The following is a 21,801-nucleotide window of genomic DNA, read 5'->3' as shown; positions in this document are numbered from 1 at the left end:
GGACAGGAACTTGGTCACTGTAGTAGAGCACCTGTTTTCACACCATACAAATGCCAAACCTAAAAATAATCCCACCATCCTTATATTTGTACAGACCTCTGAGGTGATTAATATTTTACTTACCAGAATGCAAAAAGTAATTCCCCCATTGCTCACACTGATGATAGGCCTCGCACTGTGCGATTTCATTTTCGTGATGAGGAAATGCAAGATCTATTCCACCAGTATGGATGTCCAGCTGCTTTCCAAACACTGCACTGTAACAATATTTTCCTGATTGGTAAGTAGAAGACTACAAAAGCTTTTTGTAAAAGAAATGCAGAAAAGAATAAGATGAAACATCATAAAATTAAGTGTACAATTTAATGATTGCAGTTTTAAAATAAGACTTTATATAGATCTTGGATATCAAAACTGCAGCAGAATTTGTATGACAGGACACATATCTGCCCACAATTAAATCTTAGTAGGAGCGAGTATTTTTCTAACTTAAAGGAGGGCAAGCAAGACATCTCCTTTCCTTGTTCTGCTAAGTTTCAGCATCAGCCAGCTGTCTTCATCTGCAAACCTAACAACTTCAAAGTGATGAACATTTCTGTAAACTGCGTATCACCATTCTTTATCTTGTACATTTACTGTAAGAACTCAGGCAATACTGCAGGCAGTCATGATAGAAAATGCTTAGTTCGATATTGTTATAATGTCAAGAGAAAGCGTCAGTGCCTCTGATCTCCCAAGGCCATTTCCCTCACCCCAACAGCATGACTGCACCTGCATGGGTCACCCACAACCCCGCCCAGCACAGAACTCTCTGCAAATACTGGTGGCTGGTAGTAAGGTCCTCATATGGCAACTGGACAGACACAGACATCTCTGGTTAAAGACCAGGAGGCAAGGCTGCTATACTGTCCACAATTCCAGCAAGTCCCTGCCAGGCGAGTTAATAACTTCATTTTGTCCACCTGTTACAGAAAGACAACACTTACCTACTCATAGGGAGGTAAATCAACACTAACTGCCCAGAAGCCAGGGACATTCAAGCTGGGGAAGATGCAAGGTCTACACGAGTGGAAAACAAAAGGCAAGGCCCACGCAGGCGTGCATGTGTGTGCACACACAGACACACACAGTCTTTCCATATGTCACCTTAACAAGTTGCTCCTGGTAGCTGGCTAGATATCAATACTTGTGTCCCTCTTTGGGACAAACCACCTTGTTAATACCTTGGCACAGGAAGAAAACAAGAAGAGAGGTGGGAAGAAAGACCAGCTGTTGCCATTTCCCAAGCACATGCCCCTTCTTCTATGCTCCAAACGCAGTTTTAGCACCCATCTTCATGGGCTTATGCCTTCCCTTGTGCCATCTAGAGAGGAGCATAGGCCACTTACCATTCCCTCCAACAAAACCATTACGAGCTGGGGAGAGATGGATCTGCAGATGACTGAGGGGCAGGAGGAGCAGCCCAGCCCACCACAAGGGAAACTCCAGGGAGGAGATAAGAGCTAAGTCACAGCAGGTGGTTCCCTCCTTTGGGGCTGTATTAGAGACCAACACCCTTCTCGTTCAGCTTCCCCAGGAACACTTCAGAGACTTTTCAAAATGAGTTCACTTTGCTTACTTAACGTGCTTTGAGGCCTTTGGCAAAACAGCCAAGTAAGTAGGCATTGCTTAAAATTGGCCGTGGACAGCTGACTGGGACAGCAAAACGTGTCAGGTAACTCACCAAAATAAGCTCTCCATTTTTCACAGTCTGAGATTACTACACATATGCTCTGCATGGCTCAACTCTTATTTACACGGCAGGAGCTTCATCCAGCAACAGTAAAATAAGTTTTTACAGAAAGATATGCAGACTATAAACAGCACCTCACTAGCAGGCAGGGCATTTTGTAATTGGCATTTCTTACCTGTTCACTTCTGTCACAGGTTCCACTTCAAATACAGTATGTTTTTGTGCACTTCAGTTGCTTTAAGTACTGTTTCACAGTGCTTAAACTATTTACAGACAGATAGTCACACTTATAAACGATTTTAACAATCAGGTAGTAATGACTAATACCCCAGATGCATCAGCAAAGGATATGAGAGAGAAAGCTAAAACACCTGTTCCACCTACTCTCAGCTTGGCTTGAATACTTAAGTTAAACAGGGTCAGATCTAAAGCATTTGTTATTAACTTCCAGAAAAAGATCTGAGACTAACGGAAATCTAAGTACCACTATCAGTCTTCCAGGAGAGAATTATTAAAGTCTTGGGTTTTTTTAAATACAAATTAATAGTCACAAGTTAATACAGTGCAGGACAAAGTACTACTATCCTGTGGAGAAAATAAAACTCAAAAGTAAGAGCAGATTAATTTAAACCAACTACAAGCAAAAGGCTACTATGCACAATTCACATCATGCCCATAGAATATATTGCCCCAGAGAAATCAGGATATTTAATACTGTGGCTGACTTTCAAAAAATGCCGAATAATGCTTAGATAAGTAGCACGAACACCATAACTGCTGTTAAGATAAAGCCAGCAAGATCTCAAATGCTCACTGGAGTTGGGAAGAATGCCCATACCCTGCCCTCCTGACACAGCACCATATGCTGAACTAGGTCCGATGAAGACCGCAAGAAGTGAAGGGGAGGCAAAGGAAAGAGGTACCATAACTTTCTCTAAAACTTTGGTTACTCAGTTCAGGTTGAAAGCTTCACTAATCACCTGTGTGATCCTGCACAGCATATTTTAAATACTCAAGTCTTTCTTAAGAGAAGGTGCCAAAGCATAGCAAGACAGCCAAGCCATCAAGATGGAGCAGAGTTTGTTTGGGCCACACATGACATCCCAAATTGCACAAAGTATTCACATTAAAACTGGTGCTTTCTACTGATCAGAAAAAAAAAACCCAACACTTTGAATATTGCTGCTACCATTGTACTCTCACTGAAAACAAAAATCAGCATTAGATTTAAAATCCAAGAAATGTGACCTTGATATTGTGGAACACTCAATGTGCCATCCAGGTCTTCCTTTTCCCCATGGAGAAGTCCAAGATAACTCTTGAGGTTTGGCAGCCTTCCACAGGGCAAAATCTTTACTGTGTCGTTTATCAGTACCAACTGCCAAGAAAAAGTGATTTGTTAATGGGATGTGTCTCAAAGAAAAAAAAAAAAGAGCAAATGAAAGCAAGTGGGAATGTGCGTTTAATGAACTACTCAGATTTTAATCTCTTTTGCTCAACTTATTTTCCTGCAATTTTCCTTCCTTCCCTCTTATACAGGGCTTCCAGTTTATCAGTCAACCATTTGAAAAAAAAATAATAATATGTTGAATTATGTTTCTGCAAGCTAAAAGGTTAATAAGTCCTATCTTTTTAGTGGTTTTGGACTTCTCTGGTTTTACGTCATTCATTTAGTTACTTATCAGCCAGTCTGCCAAGAACAAACAGATTGCACACCAAAACACACACCAAAAAAAGCCCCCACCCAACATAAAAACACCGTAATTCCTTCTCTGGGACACAAACAGTTTCTGGTTCAGATTCTATAGAGCTAAGAAGAGCATGGAGGTGAGAATCAAAACTGTTCTCGGATAGTAGCAAACTTCAGTTACCATTTGCACCGATGGCTTCTCTGCAAAGGTCTTCTCCCCACCTATATTTGTTGCTTCCTTCACCGCAAAGTCAAGGATATCGTCCTTTTTGCCACAGTATGGCAGAAAGGATGATTTATCTCTGCTGGCTCCTAAAACCCGGTCAGACACACACCGCTCCCTGGCAGGAGCTACAGAACGGGGCTCTGGGCTCTGGATTATTTTTTGCTGACAAATACATGACCTCGCATTTCACTGATGCAGAACAATGAATCTATTTGGCCTGAAGGGATCCAGCTTGGCAAGCAACTTGCACTGGTTTAAGTTCTCTTATTTAACACCGCTCATCTGTTCTATCAGCAGCTGACGCTAGGTTTACTTTTTTTCTCTGCACATTTCAGATTGCTAATAAAACCACGGTGTATCACCAGGTCTGAGCCAATCTATGGAGCTTTCCAGTATCAACACATTTTAATGATTCACGGCTATTTTTTGAGATCTGTTAGTCACTTTTCATAAGCCATTCCATTTGTACTTTATTGATATTATATAGAGTCAAGTTTTTATTCAGAATGTCATGCAATATTAAGAGAAGCACATCACAAAGGTCCATTACACCTGCTTCATCGTTCAAAATTGATAAGCAATAAAGGGACAGAAATATAGCCCTAGTTATATCTACTGAATCTTCATCTTGGCTCTTTTGCAAGTTAGCCAAGCTCTGGCTGACCAGTATCTATTGACTTCATCCCCCTTTTTGCCTTTTTTTGAGTATACTGCTGCAAAAAAAAAGCACTCTTTGCCTTCTTGGTTATAAACAAACCAATCAAAGTCTTCAGAAATAACAGTAAATTGTGTTGCGAGTGACTTGAGGGGAATCATGGAAAAGCACGTAATCAGTCACAGTTGAGGCTGGAAGGCACCTCTGGAGATCATCTAGTCCAACCCCGTCCAGCAGGCTGCCCAGGACAGTGTCCAGCCAGGTTTTGAGTAACTCCAAGGGCAGAGACTGATTTCCAGGCAACACGTTCTTGCGTTAACCATCCTCAGAGTAAAACAAACATTTTCCTTGGCTTTAAAGGGCATTTCCCATGTTTCAGGTTCTGCCTATTGCCTCTTTTCCTGTCACCAAGCACCACTGAGAAGACCCTGGCTCCATCTTTTTTACTCCTCCCATCAGGTATTAGTACACACAGGTAAGATGTCCCTGAGCCTTCTCTTCTCCAGGCTGAACAACCCCAGCTCCCTCAGCCTTTCTTCACATGAAAGATGCTCCAGCACTTCAATCACATTTGTGGCCCTTTGTTGGGTTTGCTCCAGTATGTCCATGTCTCTCTTGTACTGGGGAGCCCAGCACCGGACCCAGCACCCCAGGCACATTCTCACCTCATGCTGAGCAGAGAGGAGGGATCACCTCCCTCGACCTGCTGGCAACGCTCTTCCTAAGGCAGTCCAGGAGACTGCTGGCTGCCTTTGCAGTCAGTAACTGCCTCTAAATTACTGTTGACAAAACGCAGTCCCTCTGCGATCTGTAATGCTGAAACAACTCCAGAGCAGAGCTGTTGAGAAGCTTCTGGCAGCAATTCACCTGAGCATCAGCCTGCCAGGCATTTTCAGTAATTGCAAACAGATATTTCTTTTTTTTCCAATGAAGAAATATTGAATTTCAGCATGCAAAGGATGTGGGAGACCTGCATCAGATTCTCCAACACAGAGACCTGATCAGACCCAACTTACAGAGGCTCAGCAATCCTGCTCAGCAGCTGGACAACCGCATTAAAAAAAAACCCAGCCAAAGGTATAGGAATGCTCTAGCACAGCCTAACAAGAGCTGCTCACCTTCACACAAATAGGCTGCTTAGAAGTAGTCCAGTGGTAAGTAACAAAAGAACTAAGTTCATCTAACATGCACCAGAAGGTTGCAACTGCCCAAGCAATAACATGGTAGGGGATGTTTCCCTGCATTTACCCTTGACTATCTCACTGCTGGCTACTGCATTGGCTGAAACCACCATCTTACTATGAAGTTTGTACGTACCACTCCAAATATTCAAATAAAACTAATAATCTTAATTGCTCTAGGGTACTGGAACAAAGGTATAAAGGGAACCAAGTGTGAAAAGAAACCATCAAGTTTCCTCTTCCAATGACAACAGTGAGTGCCTCACTAAATATTTTTTTTAAAAAAAGAGAGGTCTTCAATAACCAAAAAGCTAGTTATACATGACCGGTTAAAAAACTGTTTCAGACTGTTGAATGAAGGTTTATGCATAGATACATCACAAGTTCAGACAATACATTAATACAAACAAGTTGCTGCCATGAACGTACCTGCTCCATCTTGAGCATCAGGATGAATAGTAGTTAATACTCCATATCTTTTTCCCCAAGACTTAACATCAAAATAAACATTGCCTAATAGAAAAGAAACATTTAGTTTTACAGGAAAGATGAGGCACATTCATGATGAAGAGGTAACATTTCCCTGAAATCAAAACAAAACACCCTTCAACTCCCCATTTGAAATTCTGATTTATAAATTCAGAAATACTAGGAACGTAGTAGCACGTTTCCCCGTCACCAGCTTTTCAGTAACCTCACCGCACGTGCTCATTCTACATATAGGTTAACTTTGTATTCTGGACATCTCCCCAAGTTCTTTCCTGCCCATGCACAGTCAGCAATCCTGTCTCTGACTGAAATGTAGCCTACTGCTACTCCAGTTATAATGCACTTAAATCCTTCCACAACCACCAGCTCTGCTAAAAAAGATCCACACGTTGTGCTTTGCAGGCACGTCTTTCACAGCATCTCCTGTTTAGAGCTAAGAGGTTCCCCCAGCTCTCCTTTGAAGCCAGGCCAGCATTTCCCCACAGGAGCTTAGATAGCAGTTCATTACAGTAAACAATTATATTAAGCAATGAGCTACATTTATCTTCAAAACTGAGTAATAGCTGGTCTGCCCACTCATGTCATCACAAACAAGTTGCTCACACCCTGTCTGTTAATGAACAGAAGGGAAGCCTGGCACAGGGTATCTCATCTGATCCCAAAACAGGATTACTAAGTGTGCTAAATTCCTGCGCGTGTGCTGAACAAGGAGCTGCCTTGCAGTAAGTCTTACCTTGCGAGGTGGCATATGCTTGTCCACTAGCAATTATTGTTTTTATAAAGGAAATTATCTGAGGAATATTGTCAGTCACTCTCATATACACTGTAGGAGGAAGGACCTTAAACAAAGGAAGAGTAATGTCATTAGCTTGTATGAAACACACTGCTGACAAGTACCTTCACTCTAAGAAACTAATTTTAAGAAACATTCTCCACAATTTTATCTTTCAAAAAAGATGTTTCAAGTATCATAAAAAGGTCATAAGCAGCATTTGAGATCATATTAAAAAAAAAACAAAACAGAGGGGTAGCAAAATAAAACCAATTCATTTTTCCCAGTGCCCTGCTCCCTGCTTCTGACAAGTGTTCTAGACAAGAGGCAATGCCACCTGAAGTCAATGAAAGAGTATCTGATGTTTCATATGCTTTAGATCAGACTATTTCTGCACAATAGTAAATATGTACTACCCGTGAACCACGTCTCTATTGTATGGAGCAAAAAATTCTGTGTCCTCAAAGAAATTCAGCTTGTTCATTCCAAATCTAGAATTTGCTTCTCCTCCCATTACCTTACTCAAAAGGTGTGCAATATCTTTCCAAAATAATGAAAAAGTAAATCAGTACTCAGTTTCCAGCAACACTGTCACACAGGCAATCAATTTATCTTTTCAGATCAAACTGTCAAAATCAGATTCCTTACCAAACTAATGGTTTTAAAATACTCTTAAAATTAGAAGCTCAAGCATCTGTACCTTTAAGGCAGCCATATCTTGTTTAAAGTCCTCTTCATAAATACGAGCAAGAGCTATTGGCGATATGTTCATCTGAAAGAGAGAGAAGCAGATTAGTAAATCATAAATCAAAGTAATAATATTAAACACTGCAATATTTTATCAGACAGTCTGTAGCTAATTGGAAGACTTACAGAGCCCCCAAGGTAAAGAGTCAGACAGACTTTATTAATCCACCATTCATGGGGAAGAGACGTAAGTTATAAATAACTTAAAAACAGCTTTTCATTTACGCTTCTGAATTGCCAAAATATCAACACATATCTCTTAAGATAAAGCAACTGAAGATTAAAGTAACAATCTCCTTCCCTTTCCCATTATTTTCCTCTTGAGAGGGACTTCCATTTCCAACAACAAGATATACTACAGCGCACGGGACGTCAAATTCATTCAACTTATTGGCAGGGGACACCGATACCACCTACATGTCAGAAAGACAGATCAGAAGCTCGCAGGATGGGACAGGATATTAATTTTCAGTGATTAAGAAAAATGAGCTATTTCAGCTGATTGCGGTTACTCATAGATCTTAGTACAATCAGGGGAAATGAGCTGAAAGCCAGTCCCACGCTTTGCCAAGTGTGGCACTTCTCAAGCACCTTCTCTGCATTTCTCATTCACGGGGTGGCGGACAGGAACGGGGATTCTCACAGAAGTAATGAGAAAGCGCAAACCAAAAGGAAAGAGGCAACTTGCACATGACAAGATACTTGTTCTCAAATATTCAGAAGAGGCCAGGGCTTGAAAGATGCATGACAACAAAACCTGCCCAAGATGGTATCAAAGAGTTTCAAATGTGAGCTTTTACATCGTGTTTGAGAAGAACCTACTGGAGAGGAGACAGCACACTGTCAGTCTCTCCAGCTTGAAGATAACAGAATCATTAACAAAATAAATCCAATTTTATCACTTCCAGTACATTTCTGAAGTACCTTTAAGAGGTCTGATTTTCAGAGTGCAGGTGAGTACCACTATTTGGACAAGCTCCTGGACAAGGCAGGAGTTCTGGTGAAGACAGACCAGATGCTCACCGAGAAATGAAACACAGAAGATGCTCAGCAGGGAGAAACGAAGGCAAGCTTCTGCCTACAGACCAGAGAGAGAGCGCTTCCAGACCCCACTGATCGGACTTATCTCCCTAGACAGCTCAGCTGCTTCTCTGATCAACAGAGAGACAAAGGTTTCTAATAGGAGGAAGGTGGGGAAATTCCTCCCATCCAGATGGATGTCCAAAACCCAAAGAAATTAATCTCTCTCTCAAAGGACCACTGAGGGCATTCAGCACACTCATCATAGACTCAACTTATAGCCCCAGTCTTATCAGGACTTACCCTCACACTCAATGTCAACATTCACGAAGGTGACAAACTCAGACAGGATCGATGAAGCTTTCCAAGGTGCTGATGTTCAGCTAGATGGTGCTCAGCACCTTTCAAGAACCACCCTCAGCCTCCCATGTGTAATGCTATATACACACTGCTATATATACTACATTTAACCACTGACCGCACTCCACGTTGCTCCAGAACACAGCTGGAAGCCTACTGGCTGCTAAGTTTGGGGTTGCTTTGGGGATAAGATACTCTCCAGATGTGCTGAGGATTCACCCTGGCTTTTTTTCCCCTGATGGGCTCCCAGTCCAGGGGCAAGGGCTGGAGGACCCCAGCTACAGGTGCTGTGACAGTCCTGCCCCCCCCAGCTCTGCACCCATTTACCTCCACACAGCTCTCAACACCCAGCCCTACAGACTCCAGACCCATGACAGCCATGCCAAGGGACCAGATATCTCAACATTTATTATCTACTAATTAAAACAAACAGAACTCAACCAAAAAAATTCAAATCCAGGTTAATTTTCCAAGTAAGCAGATGTAGAAAATACCAAACCTTTGGGTCAAAGACCACAGCAAACACTTACCTCATTAGCTCTTTTTATTATCTTGTCATCTATGTCTGTGATTCCCATCACCATGATAACTTCAATTCCAAAAAATCTAGTCATTATCCTTCGAATTATATCAAACTTAACATAGGAGCTGGAAAAGAAAAAAAATGAGCTCTTAAACATGCAGAAGAAAGAATAAACTGAAACAAAAATAACCAACAGCACAAACAGCCACAGTGATAATCTAAATACCCCAACGGTTGCAATGAAGAGGTCTTAAGTGCATGAAGTACTTTTCCAAAACTGGTTCTCACCTGCACAAAAGTCAAGCAAACTTCCCTTGAACTGGCCTACCCTCTTCTGGCATTAGTGACACATTACATCAAATTTTCTGAGTGTTTTCTTTTTGCATCTCTTTATTCAAGCACCAAAGCATGTCAGAAGCTATGCGTGAATCAGGAGACTTTCTCAAAGTAAACAGTACCAACAGACACACAGATGAAATATTATTGAAAAACATCCCTTGGGCTTCGCATATTATAACAGGTTTTATAGAATCATAGAATGTCCTGAGTTAGAAGGGACCCACAAGGATCACTGAGTGCAACTCCTGTCCCTGCACAGGACAACCCCACAGTTCACACCATGTGTCTGAGGGTGCTGTCCAGTCTCTTCTTGAACACTGTCAGGCTTGGGGCCGTGACACCTCCCTGGGGAGCCTGTTCCAGTGCTCCAACACCCTCTGGGGGAAGAACCTTTTCTAATGTCCAAGCTGAACCTCCCCTGGCCCATCTTTTGCCATTCCCTCGGGTTCTGTCGTTGGTCACTAAAGAGAAGAGATCAGCACCTGCCCCTCTCCCTCCCCTTGTGAGGAAGCTGTAGCCGCATGAGGTCTCCCCTCAGTCTTCTCCACGCTGAACAAACCAAGTGACTTTAGCTGCTCCTCATATGGCTTCCCCTCCAAACCCTTCACCAACTTCGTAGCCCTCTTCTGGACACTCTCCGGTAGCTTTATACCCTTTTTATCCTGTGGCACCCAGAACTGCACACAGGGCTACAGGTGAGGCTGCACCAGTGCAGAGCAGAGCGGGACAATCACCTCCCTCGCCCGGCTGGCCATGCTGTGCTTGATGCACCCCAGGACACGGGTGGCCCTCTTGGCTGCCAGGGCACACTGCTGGCTCATGTTCACCTTGCCATCGACCAGAACCCCCAGATCCCTCCCTGCAGAGCTGCTCTCCAGCATTTCGTCCCCCAGTCTGTATGTACAGCCAGGGTTGCCGTGTCCCAGGTGCAAAATCCGGCACTTGCTCTTGTTGAACTTCATGCGGTTGGTGATTGCCCAGTTCTCTAATTTGTCCAGGGCCTCTCTGCCCTCAAGAGTGTTGACACCTCCCCTCAGTTCTGTGTCATTGGCAAACTTACTAAGCAATCCCTCAAGTCCTGAGTCTAAGTAATTTATAAAGACATTGAAGAGTACTGGCCCTAAGATGGATCCCTGTGGAACCTGCTAGCGACTCGTCACCAGCCCAGCATAACCCCATTTACTAGTACCCTTTGGGCCCGATCTGTCAGCCAATTGCTCACCCACTGCATTGTGTGTTTAGCCAGCTGGATGCTGGACATCTTGTCCAGGAGAATACTGTAAGACACCGTATCAAAGGCTTTATGAAATCAAAAAAAGATCACATCAACAGGCTTCCCTTAGTCAACTAGGTGGGTAACCTTGTCATAGAATGAAATAAAGTTTGTCAAGCATGACTTTCCCCTCATGAACACATGCTGGCTGGGACCAATGACTGCATTATCATTTAGATGTTTTTCAATAACTCCCAGAACAATCTTCTCCATGATTTTGCCAGGAACAGAAGGCCTGTATTTGGCAGGGTCATCCCTGTTGCCCTTCTTGTAGACTGGGACAACGTTTGCCAGCTTCCAGTCATCCAGGATCTCTCAAGATTCCCAGGAGTGTTGAAAAATCACAGAGAGAGGTCTTGCTATGATGTCAGCCAGCTTTTCAAGCACCCTTGGATGAATCCCATCAGGCCACATTGACTTGTGGGGATCTAGCTGGAGTATCAGATCCTGTACAAATTCCAGACTGATTGGGAGTTTATCGTTCTCACAGCCATGGTTTTCCACCCCAGGGGTATGGGTGTCCCCAAGTCCATCATTGGTGCTGAAGACCGAGGCGAAGAAAGCGTTAAACGTCTCAGCTTTGTATATGACCCTGCTAATAAGGTGACTGTGCTCATCAAATATAGAGCAAATGCTATTTCTAGTTTTCCTTTTGCCATTAATATATTTTAAAAAGCCTTTTTTATTGTCCTTCACAGCACTGGCCAGCTTCAGTTCTAATTGAGCTTTGGCAGAGTGAATTTCTTCCCTGAAATGGAGAGCAGCACCTCCGTAGTTCTCCCCTGTTGCCTGCCCTTGCTTCCACTGACCATGTAATTTCTTTTTTCGCTGTGTTTCAAAAAGAAGATCCCTGCTCAACCAAGCTGGCTTTTTGCCTCGTCTGCTAGATTTTCTGCATTTTGGAAATGCCTGGTCCTGTGCTTTTAAAATGACCAACACTGCCTTCAAAAGCTTCTTCCCAGGGAATCTTACTAAGTGTTTTGCTGAGCAGCCTGAAGTCTGCTCTCCTGATATCTAGTGTTAAGGTCTTGCTGGCAGTTTTCCTCCCATTAGCAAAGATTTTAAACCTGACTTCTTTGTGGTCTCTGTGGCCAAGGGAACCACCAGTCACCACTTCTCCCATGAGATCCTCTGTTAGTGAGAATCAAATCTAGGAAGGTACCTTTCCTGGTCGGTTCTCTTTTTATCTGTACCAAGAAGTTATCAACCAGATGCTTTAGGAATCTTCTGGACATGTTCGTGCCAGCTGTCTGATATTCCCGGTTGACATCAGGCAAGTTGAAGTCCCCCATAAGGACAACTTGGTTTTCAAAAGCCACAGGGCAGAAGAACGGGAAGAAATAAAACAGGGTTCAAATGAGCTTTGCCTGGGGTTGAGTAACAACTACAGCTACCAGCCACCAAGAAACTATTTCATTCACACACCACCACAGATCTTTTCTGATAGCAAAGAAGGGAGGCTCTGGTGGTTATTTTATTTACACTAGAGAATAATGATGTACCTACAAGCTGTACGGGGCTGTGGCAGCCTCTTCTGCTGCTCACAGTCTCTCCACTTGTAATTCTCAAAACACACTCTGACCAAGTAAAACCCAATTATCAGGCGAGATATTAAAAGGTGACTGGAGGCTCTGGGTCTGCCCTGGAAGGCAACGAGAATCCTCAGCCTGCACTGGCTTTGGAGAAAAAGGAGCCTGAAAAGAGACTTGCAGAGCTACAGGTTCCCATTTCACCTGCAGCACTGCACGAACTGCAACTCCCTTGGCTGTCAGAACAAAGAAGTGTAAGAAAATACTGGAAATGGATTTGTATCCCTTAGCAGCAGGGACCAAGTGGCATTAAGGTTCAGATTTATGGATGTGTAATATCTCGATGAAGAAAAATACTTACTGTTGTTTGCACTATCCCCATGTTGAAAAATGCTTTATGTAAGGGGCACATGCTGTCAGGGAGATAGTTTTTAATGAATACCAGCTCACTGGGAGTAACGTCCGTCTAATGTGGCAACACGATTCCATAACAATATTAAATTGGTCTTTGGACCCTGTTCCGGGGAACAATGCCAGCATCAAAAGCTCGATATTAGATTCAGCAGCCCTGCAGTACTAGTTCCCAGAGCAGACACAAATTTTACAGTGTTCCCTCTCCTCTGATTTTCCAACTGAATTGATGGAAGACACACTGCAAGAGCCAGAGCAGATCTCCTGACCCCTCCAAAAGCAGGGTCCTCACCACTTCAGGACTGAAAAGAAAAAAGAAGACAGTCAAAATCAGGGAATCGGCAGAGCAGGCACAAGGGGCTGCATAAAACCTCCTCTCATGCTTGGGTTTACTCTTATTTCCAAGCATTCTGCCAGGAACATGGATGCCAACCAGGCTGCAGCTCACATCAGCACGATCAAGACCAGTCTCAGAACTGAGGGAAAAGGGAGCATCATCTGCCGGTCTGATGTTTTTTCTTTATGCAGAATAAGTTTTGGGTATCATTTCAAGGTACACAGAGCACCTGTTTTGAAGTCTGGCAGCACAACACAGTAGAGAAGTTGGTTTACGTAGAGAATTAAAAAATCCTGATGGAGGAGAAAGAGAAATGGACAAAAATAATGATGCCATTATTTTCAAATTCTTCTCAAGGATCTCAAGCTCATTTCCATTATTTGCTTCTGCATTATTACCTGCTACGTTTCTTGTGCCTGTCACAAGTCAAATATAAAAAGAAGGGGAAAAATGTATTCTAACAATAATATGTTGCAAGACTGACAAAACAATGGTATTTTACAAGAGTGGCACTGTAACAACAGCCATCACCCCATTTGACTTCATGCTCTTTCCTAGGGCATTTCCTGGCCTGTAGATCCCTATCAGCAGCACGCACTTCAGCTGTGCCTACAGAAGCTCTACAGTTGGACCTAGCTACTTGGAAAAAAAAATATACAATTAAAAAAAAAAGAAGAAAAATCAAGATTGCTCCACCATCCTGAACAAATCTGCTGAGCAAGAGGATGTCAACTCTGACAGGTGCAAGACCACAGACACTGGGAAGGAGCAGCCAAATCCTCATACACTGGAGGGTTTAACTGATCCGAACAGAGAGAAGAAGGTCCTTCAGCGCAGGCATCTGCTGGACAGCTGCCCTGTAGGAACAACACATGAAGGCCCTAAAGAGGCAGCAGATACAGCAGCTCCTTATCTGCATGATAAGCATGATATCTGCTTGATTCCTCACAAGAAAGACATTGAGGTGCTGGAGCAAGCTCAGAGAAGGGCAAGGAAGCTGGTGAGGGGTCTGGAGCACAAGTCTGATGAGGAGCGGCTGAGGGAACTGGGGCTGTTTAGCCTGGAGAAAAGGAGGCTGAGGGGAGACCTCATCGCTCTCTGCAACCACCTGAAAGGAGGTTGCAGCATGGAGGGGCTTGGTCTCTTCTCCCAAGTAACAAGTGATAGGACAAGAGGAAATGGCGTCAAGTTGCACCAGGGGAGGTTCAGATTGGATATTAGGAAAAGCTTATTCACGGAAAGTGTTGTCAAGCATTGGAACAGGCTGCCCAGGGAAGTGGCTGAGTCACCATCCCTGGAGGTGTTTAGAAGATGCACAGATGAGGTTCTTAGGGACATGGTTTAGGGACAGTGTTAGATTAATGGTTGGACTCTGATCTTGAGGGTCTCTTCCAACCAAAATGATTCTATGATACACCACTCCAAAGGCAATATTCAGCCCTAACTATCCTTTCCTAAATCAGCAAGTGAAGAGGTCAGATCCAGGTGGCACAGACATATGGCAAACCTTCACATGAAGAAAGCTTAAAATTGTTAGTTTGGACGCAGAATAAAGAGATGGACAAGAGACCAGGCAGATCAAGCAAGACTTTCCTACTCTCTTTCAACTGAAAAAGCCCAAAGGCAGGAGAACCACCAACAAAAACAGACATCCAAAAGCCACAGAGAGATGGAAGACCAAAAAGCTAAATTCTCTACCTTTACAAATGCCCTGCTCTAGACCCACTATACCCCTTAGGGTCTGCTTTAGCAAAGAGAAACCAGGCAGAGCACGCAAAGGTGGTACAAGACACTCTTCTCCACAGGCCCAGGTGCTGTAAAAGGCTGCCCATACCTGCCCTTCCTCAGGACAACATTTGATGAGTGAAACATGATGTTAGAAGAGCAACATGTGCACATCCAGAAAGGAAAGATACCGAAAACAGCAGGAAACGCACTACAGGTTCTGTTTCCCCGCTTCCATTTGCTCCTTGTGGTATTAAATACTGCCTTTTGCTCAGCAATCTCAGGAACCGTCTTCAGCCATACAAACTCTAACCCACAAAATCAGTATATTAAAAAATAATAATAAAAAAAAAGTTTTACAGCACTGATCAATTGTCTCCTAGGGACAGGAGCAATTTCTGCAATTCCATCCCCTGTGGCAGCACGTCAGGGAACACAGGCTCTCCTGTACTAGAGAACCTAGACTCGGTGACAGAGAAAATAAAGGTATTAGCATCTTTTTATACAGCTGCTCTCAAGCTATGATTTTAAATTGTAATTATTTCATGGAAAACTGTTAACATAGCCTGTATCACAGTAACTGTAGATTTAAATACACAAATTGCTATGACTTTTTTTTTATATATATAAATATTAAAGTTCACCTGAAGGTACTAAGAACAAATTAAATAATTTGTTTTCTTGATTTTTAGATCACCAGTAAAAAGCTAGGTTAGCTTCCTGGTAAAACTGGACTAAAACAACAAGGAAAAAAATAACACTACATAGACATAATGGTACAGCAGCATTTAAAAAGAGCTTGCCAAAAGTATTTTTACATTACTGGCATTTTAAAACTTCAGTTTTAAAGAAAGAAGTGGCAGTTAGGCAGTACTACAATAGCTCAACACCAAGCAAAATTGAACATAAGTTTCTGAATGAAGTTGAGACCAGACCAGAAGCTGCAAAATGCCCTACAATAAAAGGGAATTATTCAAACAATATTAAAAACCAACCAAACAAAAAAACCCACACAAAAGCAAACCAAACAGCACCTGATCTTCACACAGATAGCAATTATCCGAGAAACCCCCACTCTTCCAAAGAGCCCAAAGCATCTTGTTCACTCAAGAGCAGCTGAGCTGCTGCAGCTCCCACCAGCTCCACAGGGACCTGCAGGCGCCCTGCACGTCTTCTCACCAGGTGCCTTTTAAACAACCGGCAGCAACTTTCTCTGCTGCATTTAAAGTATATTTTCAAGATTACTTTTGATGAAGCTGGTTTATTATTGCAATTATCCTAATGACCTGTGAAGAAAATGCTGAGCTGTTCTATTTGTTTGGGTTTTTTTTTTAAATAAGCCACTGAAACTTTTACTATGCCAAAAGGCCTTTAAGCTACCTGAGCCTTCTGACATTCAAGAACTGATATTTTAACTGTTAAGCTTAAAAGCATCTTTTTACAAGCCAGCCCTAAACTGCTTTTCCTTGGTCCTGACAGCGCTCAAACTTAATTTGAAGCAGAACTGTCACATGAACAAGAGGGTCTGCTCCAGGACCCCAGCTCCTCTGCACAAGAGGTCATGTTGTGCCGATACAACTTAAAATAATTCACCGTGTCCAGCAAAAAGGAAAAAAAGTGTGCATTCTGAACACTTTTCACTCCACAACCGTCTGTTGTGACAAGCTGCACCAACGGCCCCTTCTGTGCTTCCCAGGGCCGGGTGTTTGGGGGGGATCCCAAACAGCATTTTTGCCTTTTGCATGGAACAGGAGCTGAAGTGCTGGCGCTGCCGCAGCAGCGGCTCCCAGCGGGGTCTGTCACCCAAGGACAGCATCTGTCAGTCACCAGGGACGGCTGGGATGGGGTCTGTCACCCAGAGACAGGGTCTGTCACCTGAGATGAGGTCTGTCTGTCACCAAGGGACGGGGTCTGTCACCAAGGGACAGGGTCTGTCACCTGGGATGAGGTCTGTCTGTCACCAAGGGACGGGGTCTGTCACCAAGGGACGGGGTCTGTCACCTGGGATGAGGTCTGTCTGTCACTGCGGGACAGGGTCTGTCACCCGGGGATGCGGTCGGTCTGTCACCCAGGGACAGGGTCTATCACCTGGGATGAGGTCTGTCTGTCACCCAGGGACAGGGTCTGTCACCCGGGGATGCGGTCGGTCTGTCACCCAGGGACAGGGTCTATCACCTGGGATGAGGTCTGTCTGTCACCCAGGGACAGGGTCTGCCATCCGGGGATGCGGTCGGTCTGTCACCCAGGGACAGGGTCTATCACCTGGGATGAGGTCTGTCTGTCACCCAGGGACAGGGTCTGCCATCCGGGGATGCGGTCGGTCTGTCACCCAGGGACAGGGTCTATCACCTGGGATGAGGTCTGTCTGTCACCCAGGGACAGGGTCTGCCACCCGGCCACACGCTGCCCGCTACCGCATCCCCCACCCCCGCGACCAGGGACAGCCGCCACTCACCAGGCGTGCCCGAGATGTGCCTGGTCGTACACCGTCGGCCCGCAGCTGTACCTGCGGAGAGGGGACACAAACCGTACCTGTCACCACCAGCCCGGCCGGCGGGGGCGGCCCCGCGGCCAGTCCCGAACCCCACGCTTCCCCCCCGCCCCACCGCGGCAGCCCCGCAAGGCATTACCAGGTCGCCACTCCTTCCGCGGCCAGTACGAGCGGCTCCTTGCTCCGGCTCCGGCTGTTGTAAGCCACGATCCCGCTGTCCCGCCCCGCCGGCGGCACCCACTCCCGCCGCCGCGCCGCCCCGCAACAGCGCCGCGCCGCCGCCCGCCCCTCGCCGGGGCCGCGCAGCCGGGCCGCCGCCGCCGCTCCGCGCAGCATGGCCACAGCCCCCGGCCGCGGGCGGGCGACCGGCGGCTCCGCCTCTCGGCGGGGAGGAGGCGAGGGGAGCGGGCACAACCCGCCGCGCCTGTCACCGCGACAGCCGCGCCGCCTGTGCCGGGAAACAGGCGAGTGGGGTAGCTACAGCCGGAGCGGCAGGAAGAGGAGGGGCCTGTGAACAGGGGGCCGGGCCGCTTCTTGCCGGCCGCGGGATTCTGCAGCGCCCGGCCCGAGCTGGTTCCCCGGAGCTCCTTACGGTGAGTCCGGCCGGCTGGGGCCAGGCTGAGGACCCTGGGGGTGCGGGGCCGAGGGCTTGGGCTGCCGGCTCAGCTCGGTGCGGGTACCCAGCCCTGTGCCTCAGTTTAACGACGTTTCGTCTTAAAGAGGTCTTCACTGAGGGGTTTGTAATAAATCTTGGATGATTTAACAAAAGGGTCTTCGCTGTGTCAAGTCAATTTTGGTCAAACGGAGCTGGATGCATTTTATGGTGCCTTTCAGGTCAGGGAACAGCAGGCAGCCTGTCCGCCTCCCAAATAAACGCATGGTGTGCCATGGCCGTGCTGGATGGGATACATCAGAGTTTCAAAGAACACTTCCGCATCCCTGATCCTATGTACCTGTGTAAAGTCCTGCCCAACTTAGATTTTTTTAAAAATGACTGGAACTTCTGGGTGCTCAGTGAGGCACCCTGGGCATTAGCCAGCTGATTGTCAAGGTCTGGTGCTTTCCAGTGTCAGGACCAGCAAAGGACCTGTGTTTTGTGATGGTGTTTTTCTCATCTCATGGTGGATTTCTTTTTTTTTTCCCCTTTCAGAGCATACTGAGAACACAGGACTTAACTGGCTGCAGTACCTTGACCCAATTTGGAAACTATGAGCTACTTCACTACAAGAAAGACACTGAGGTGCTGGAGCGAGTTCAGAGAAGGGCAACGAAGCTGGTGAGGGGTCTGGAGCACAAGTCTGATGAGGAGCGGCTGAGGGAACTGGGGCTGTTTAGCCTGGAGAAAAGGAGGCTGAGGGGAGACCTTATCGCTCTGCAACCACCTGAAAGGAGGTTGTAGCATGGAGGGGCTTGGTCTCTTCTCCAAAGTAACAAGTGATAGGATAAGAGGACATGGCGTGAAGTTGCACCAGGGGAGGTTTAGATTGGATATGAGGAAAGACTTATTCACAGAAAGTGTTGTCAGGCATTGGAACAGGCTGCCCAGCGAAGTGGCTGAGTCACCATCTCTGGAGGTGTTTAAAAGATGCACAGATGAGTTTCTTAGGGACATAGTTTAGTGACAGAGTTAGGTTAATGGTTGGACTCAGTGATTTTGATGGTCTCTTCCAACCTAAATGATTCTATGAATAAAAGTATATTGGAACAGACATAAGCTTTACCAAGAGTCTTTTTTAAGTAGCATCTTGTTTCCAAAAGTAAGTATGAGCAGGTAACAAGGAAACAAGGGAGAAATCTACAAGCATATGCTACTCTCCCAGCTTCTGACCGGATGACTTCCTCAGCTGAATGTGTTGAGGTTGATTTGTTTGGTTTGTTTTGGGTTTTTTTCCTCCATTTTTTTGCCCTCCTTCAGTGGATTGCTCTACCATTAACTTCCTCAGCCTCTGTGAAACTACATCAACTCCAGCCCTTGGCAAGGGGTACTGTAGGTCCACTGCCATTTTTAGGAAGCATCCTCTTGGCACGTGTTGAAGCTGAGGCTGATTAGCTCCAGTTGCCACCACCCTTGCTCTTCTTGCTCTTGCATGAGGAAAGTGAACCATGAGTTTCAGCACATGCTCTCTGCCTTGCTCCTGACTGTCTTCCTCTATAGGAGCCTCTGAGTGGGATGTTCAGAGCGGAGCCTTTTCAGATCTCCCTGACCACTGCCTTAGTGACCTGCTAAAGAAACACCTAGGCCTCTGGGAGGAAGGCAACACTGAGTGACAGCAGCCTTTCTTGACTGGATGCTGCAGGAAACAGGTCTGGCTGTGCCAAAGTGCCTCACAGAAGTCTTTGTATTGTTTCCTCTACTATCTGCCAGGGACAGGTTTGATAGATTTTTCTCATATGTAATATGATCATTTAAAATCATTACTTTTACATAATAATATATGTCCATCTAAAGCTTACTTCATTTTAGAAGGTACTAGATACAAATCCCTACCAGTGACAAATGTTTCCTTTTTTTTCTTAATATGCACTTTCCACAATATTTTTCATTTAACTGTCTTAACTTTTTGACCAAATAAGAAACCTATTTTATGGGCTCACTAATTTGAGAGTAAATAGGATGAAACTGAAGAAACTATCCGATAACCTTTGTAAATGTTTGCTTTGTATGTTTTTCAGGAAGCTTCACAAGCCAATTATTTCAGTTTCCATAGTGAGCCGGTTTTGATGTCTTTGCCATTCAACACACATCCTGTTAAGAGTTGTCATTAACTCTGTTGTCTTCTTTGTTCTGTATGGTGTCAAGCACTTTGACAGAGTCCAAATCAATACTAAGTAACAATGGATGTTTTTTTAGCCTTAATTCCAGGTTTAGCTATCACGGATGAAACTGTCAACAGATCAGAAGAATGCAGGAGCTTTTTCTTTCCTTGGTGGTTTCAGGAGGCTTAGCATCTGTGCTATCCAGACTGGCTTTTAGCACTTGGTCCAGAAACCTCTATGTCCTGCTATAAAACATAATTTTTTCTGAGAGCAGGAAAGGCCACAGTCATTATTAAATGCCTGAAGTAAACAGTTAACATCATTCACACTTGAGATTTGTTTTAATGCAGTAGAATATATTCAATGGAATGGTGGAAAGTATTCTACAAGCACTGAAGTACCCAAAGAATATAATTTCAAATGAAAAGCAATACTAATCCTGATGGATTAGAACCATAAATTATGTATTTTTAAAACACCAGCATTCTCAGAAACAATCAAGCATATGGCTGTAAGCACACCTCTATTTATGCCACCTATATCTGCCTCCTTTTATACCTTTATTCCTAGTCTGGGACATGTGGAATGAGACAATACTTGTCTACCAGAGAGGTAGAGAAGCAGCAAAGGATTTTTTGCCTCCATCAGCAGATTCATCTTTGCTTCTGCCTGGAGCAGATGATGCCTTTAGAAGTTGCCAGCAGCTGGAGGCAGGGCACAGCTGATCGATACCAGGCCTGGGCCTGCTGTTCTCCTGTTACTTGTGTATTTTCTGGTGAGCAGCTGGTAGGAGGTGCGGTCTGCAGTGGTACAGTCTTGGTCAAAAGCCCACTGAGGTGTGTCTGGCTGAGCTTCAGGTAAACTAGTGTTTCAAGGGGACATCCATGTATTTAATATTGTCAGGTCAGCATCTCATTATTCTTCTTAGAAGCTGTTAAGCCTAAAACTTTTTTTTTTTTTTTTAAATAACTGAAACTCTAAGGTAAAGAGGTGACTCCTCAACACCTTAGAATGGGTTTGTGTATTTTTTGTTGCTCTATCTGCATATGCAAGAAGACAATGTTTCCCTTCTGGGCTTGATCAAAAGGGAAAATTCTAGTAGAAGCACAGCTGTGTGTTCTCTCCACCAGCAGTTCTGCAGAACTTCTGAGGTGGGCAGAGAGAATCTCTAGGGGTTCTGGCTCACTTGTCTTCTCTTTTATTTTCCAGTTTCCAGTCCCAGGTATTCAGACCAAGACTACCTAGAAGATTTGTCCCCAAGAGGTAAGATCAGTGGGCAAATCCCAGAGCATGTTTTGTATCACAAGTAAATAAAATTTAAGCTAACCATTCATTTTTGCTTTATATTTATTATTAGGAGATACATGCTTGGTAAGGTTTTACAGTTTTCCCCCTATTAGTAAAGGTGCTGCATTTTTCTTCTAAACAATTAAACCACATGGTCTTAGGATTGTTGACAGAGAAAAAAGGCTGCATTTGTAGTGTCATCAAGAACACACTTCCAGTATCAGTGACCCTTCTTGGCAGATTCTAATTCAGGAACC

The 21,801-nt window shown here is 44.7% G+C and overlaps 1 protein-coding gene across 6 annotated transcripts in view; it reads right to left on the bottom strand.

Moving 5' to 3' along the window:
* Positions 1-17,866, bottom strand: part of CARS2 (cysteinyl-tRNA synthetase 2, mitochondrial) — a 41,012-nt gene extending 23,146 nt beyond the window's left edge. For 3 of the 6 annotated variants that reach the window (XM_080358330.1, XM_080358332.1, XM_080358335.1), the window contains exons 1-8: positions 17,640-17,866; positions 17,465-17,515; positions 9,403-9,520; positions 7,446-7,517; positions 6,707-6,812; positions 5,914-5,997; positions 2,981-3,110; positions 124-257 (exon numbers count right to left, since the gene is read on the bottom strand). In XM_080358330.1, coding sequence (XP_080214456.1) covers positions 124-257; positions 2,981-3,110; positions 5,914-5,997; positions 6,707-6,812; positions 7,446-7,517; positions 9,403-9,520; positions 17,465-17,515; positions 17,640-17,836 — 892 coding nt within the window. In that variant the 5' untranslated portion in view covers positions 17,837-17,866. Of the gene's footprint in view, positions 1-123; positions 258-2,980; positions 3,111-5,913; positions 5,998-6,706; positions 6,813-7,445; positions 7,518-9,402; positions 9,521-12,169; positions 12,248-12,897; positions 12,942-17,464; positions 17,516-17,639 lie in introns of those variants that run through there. The other 3 variants (XM_080358331.1, XM_080358334.1, XM_080358333.1) reach the window with 3 other exon arrangements.
* Positions 17,867-21,801: the final 3,935 nt, after the last annotated feature.

Source organism: Nesoenas mayeri (assembly GCF_963082525.1).
Source record: "Nesoenas mayeri genome assembly, chromosome: 1".
Lineage (NCBI taxonomy): Eukaryota > Metazoa > Chordata > Aves > Columbiformes > Columbidae > Nesoenas > Nesoenas mayeri.
Note: the sequence above shows the minus strand (reverse complement) of the source record. Positions and strands in the feature narration are given on the sequence as shown.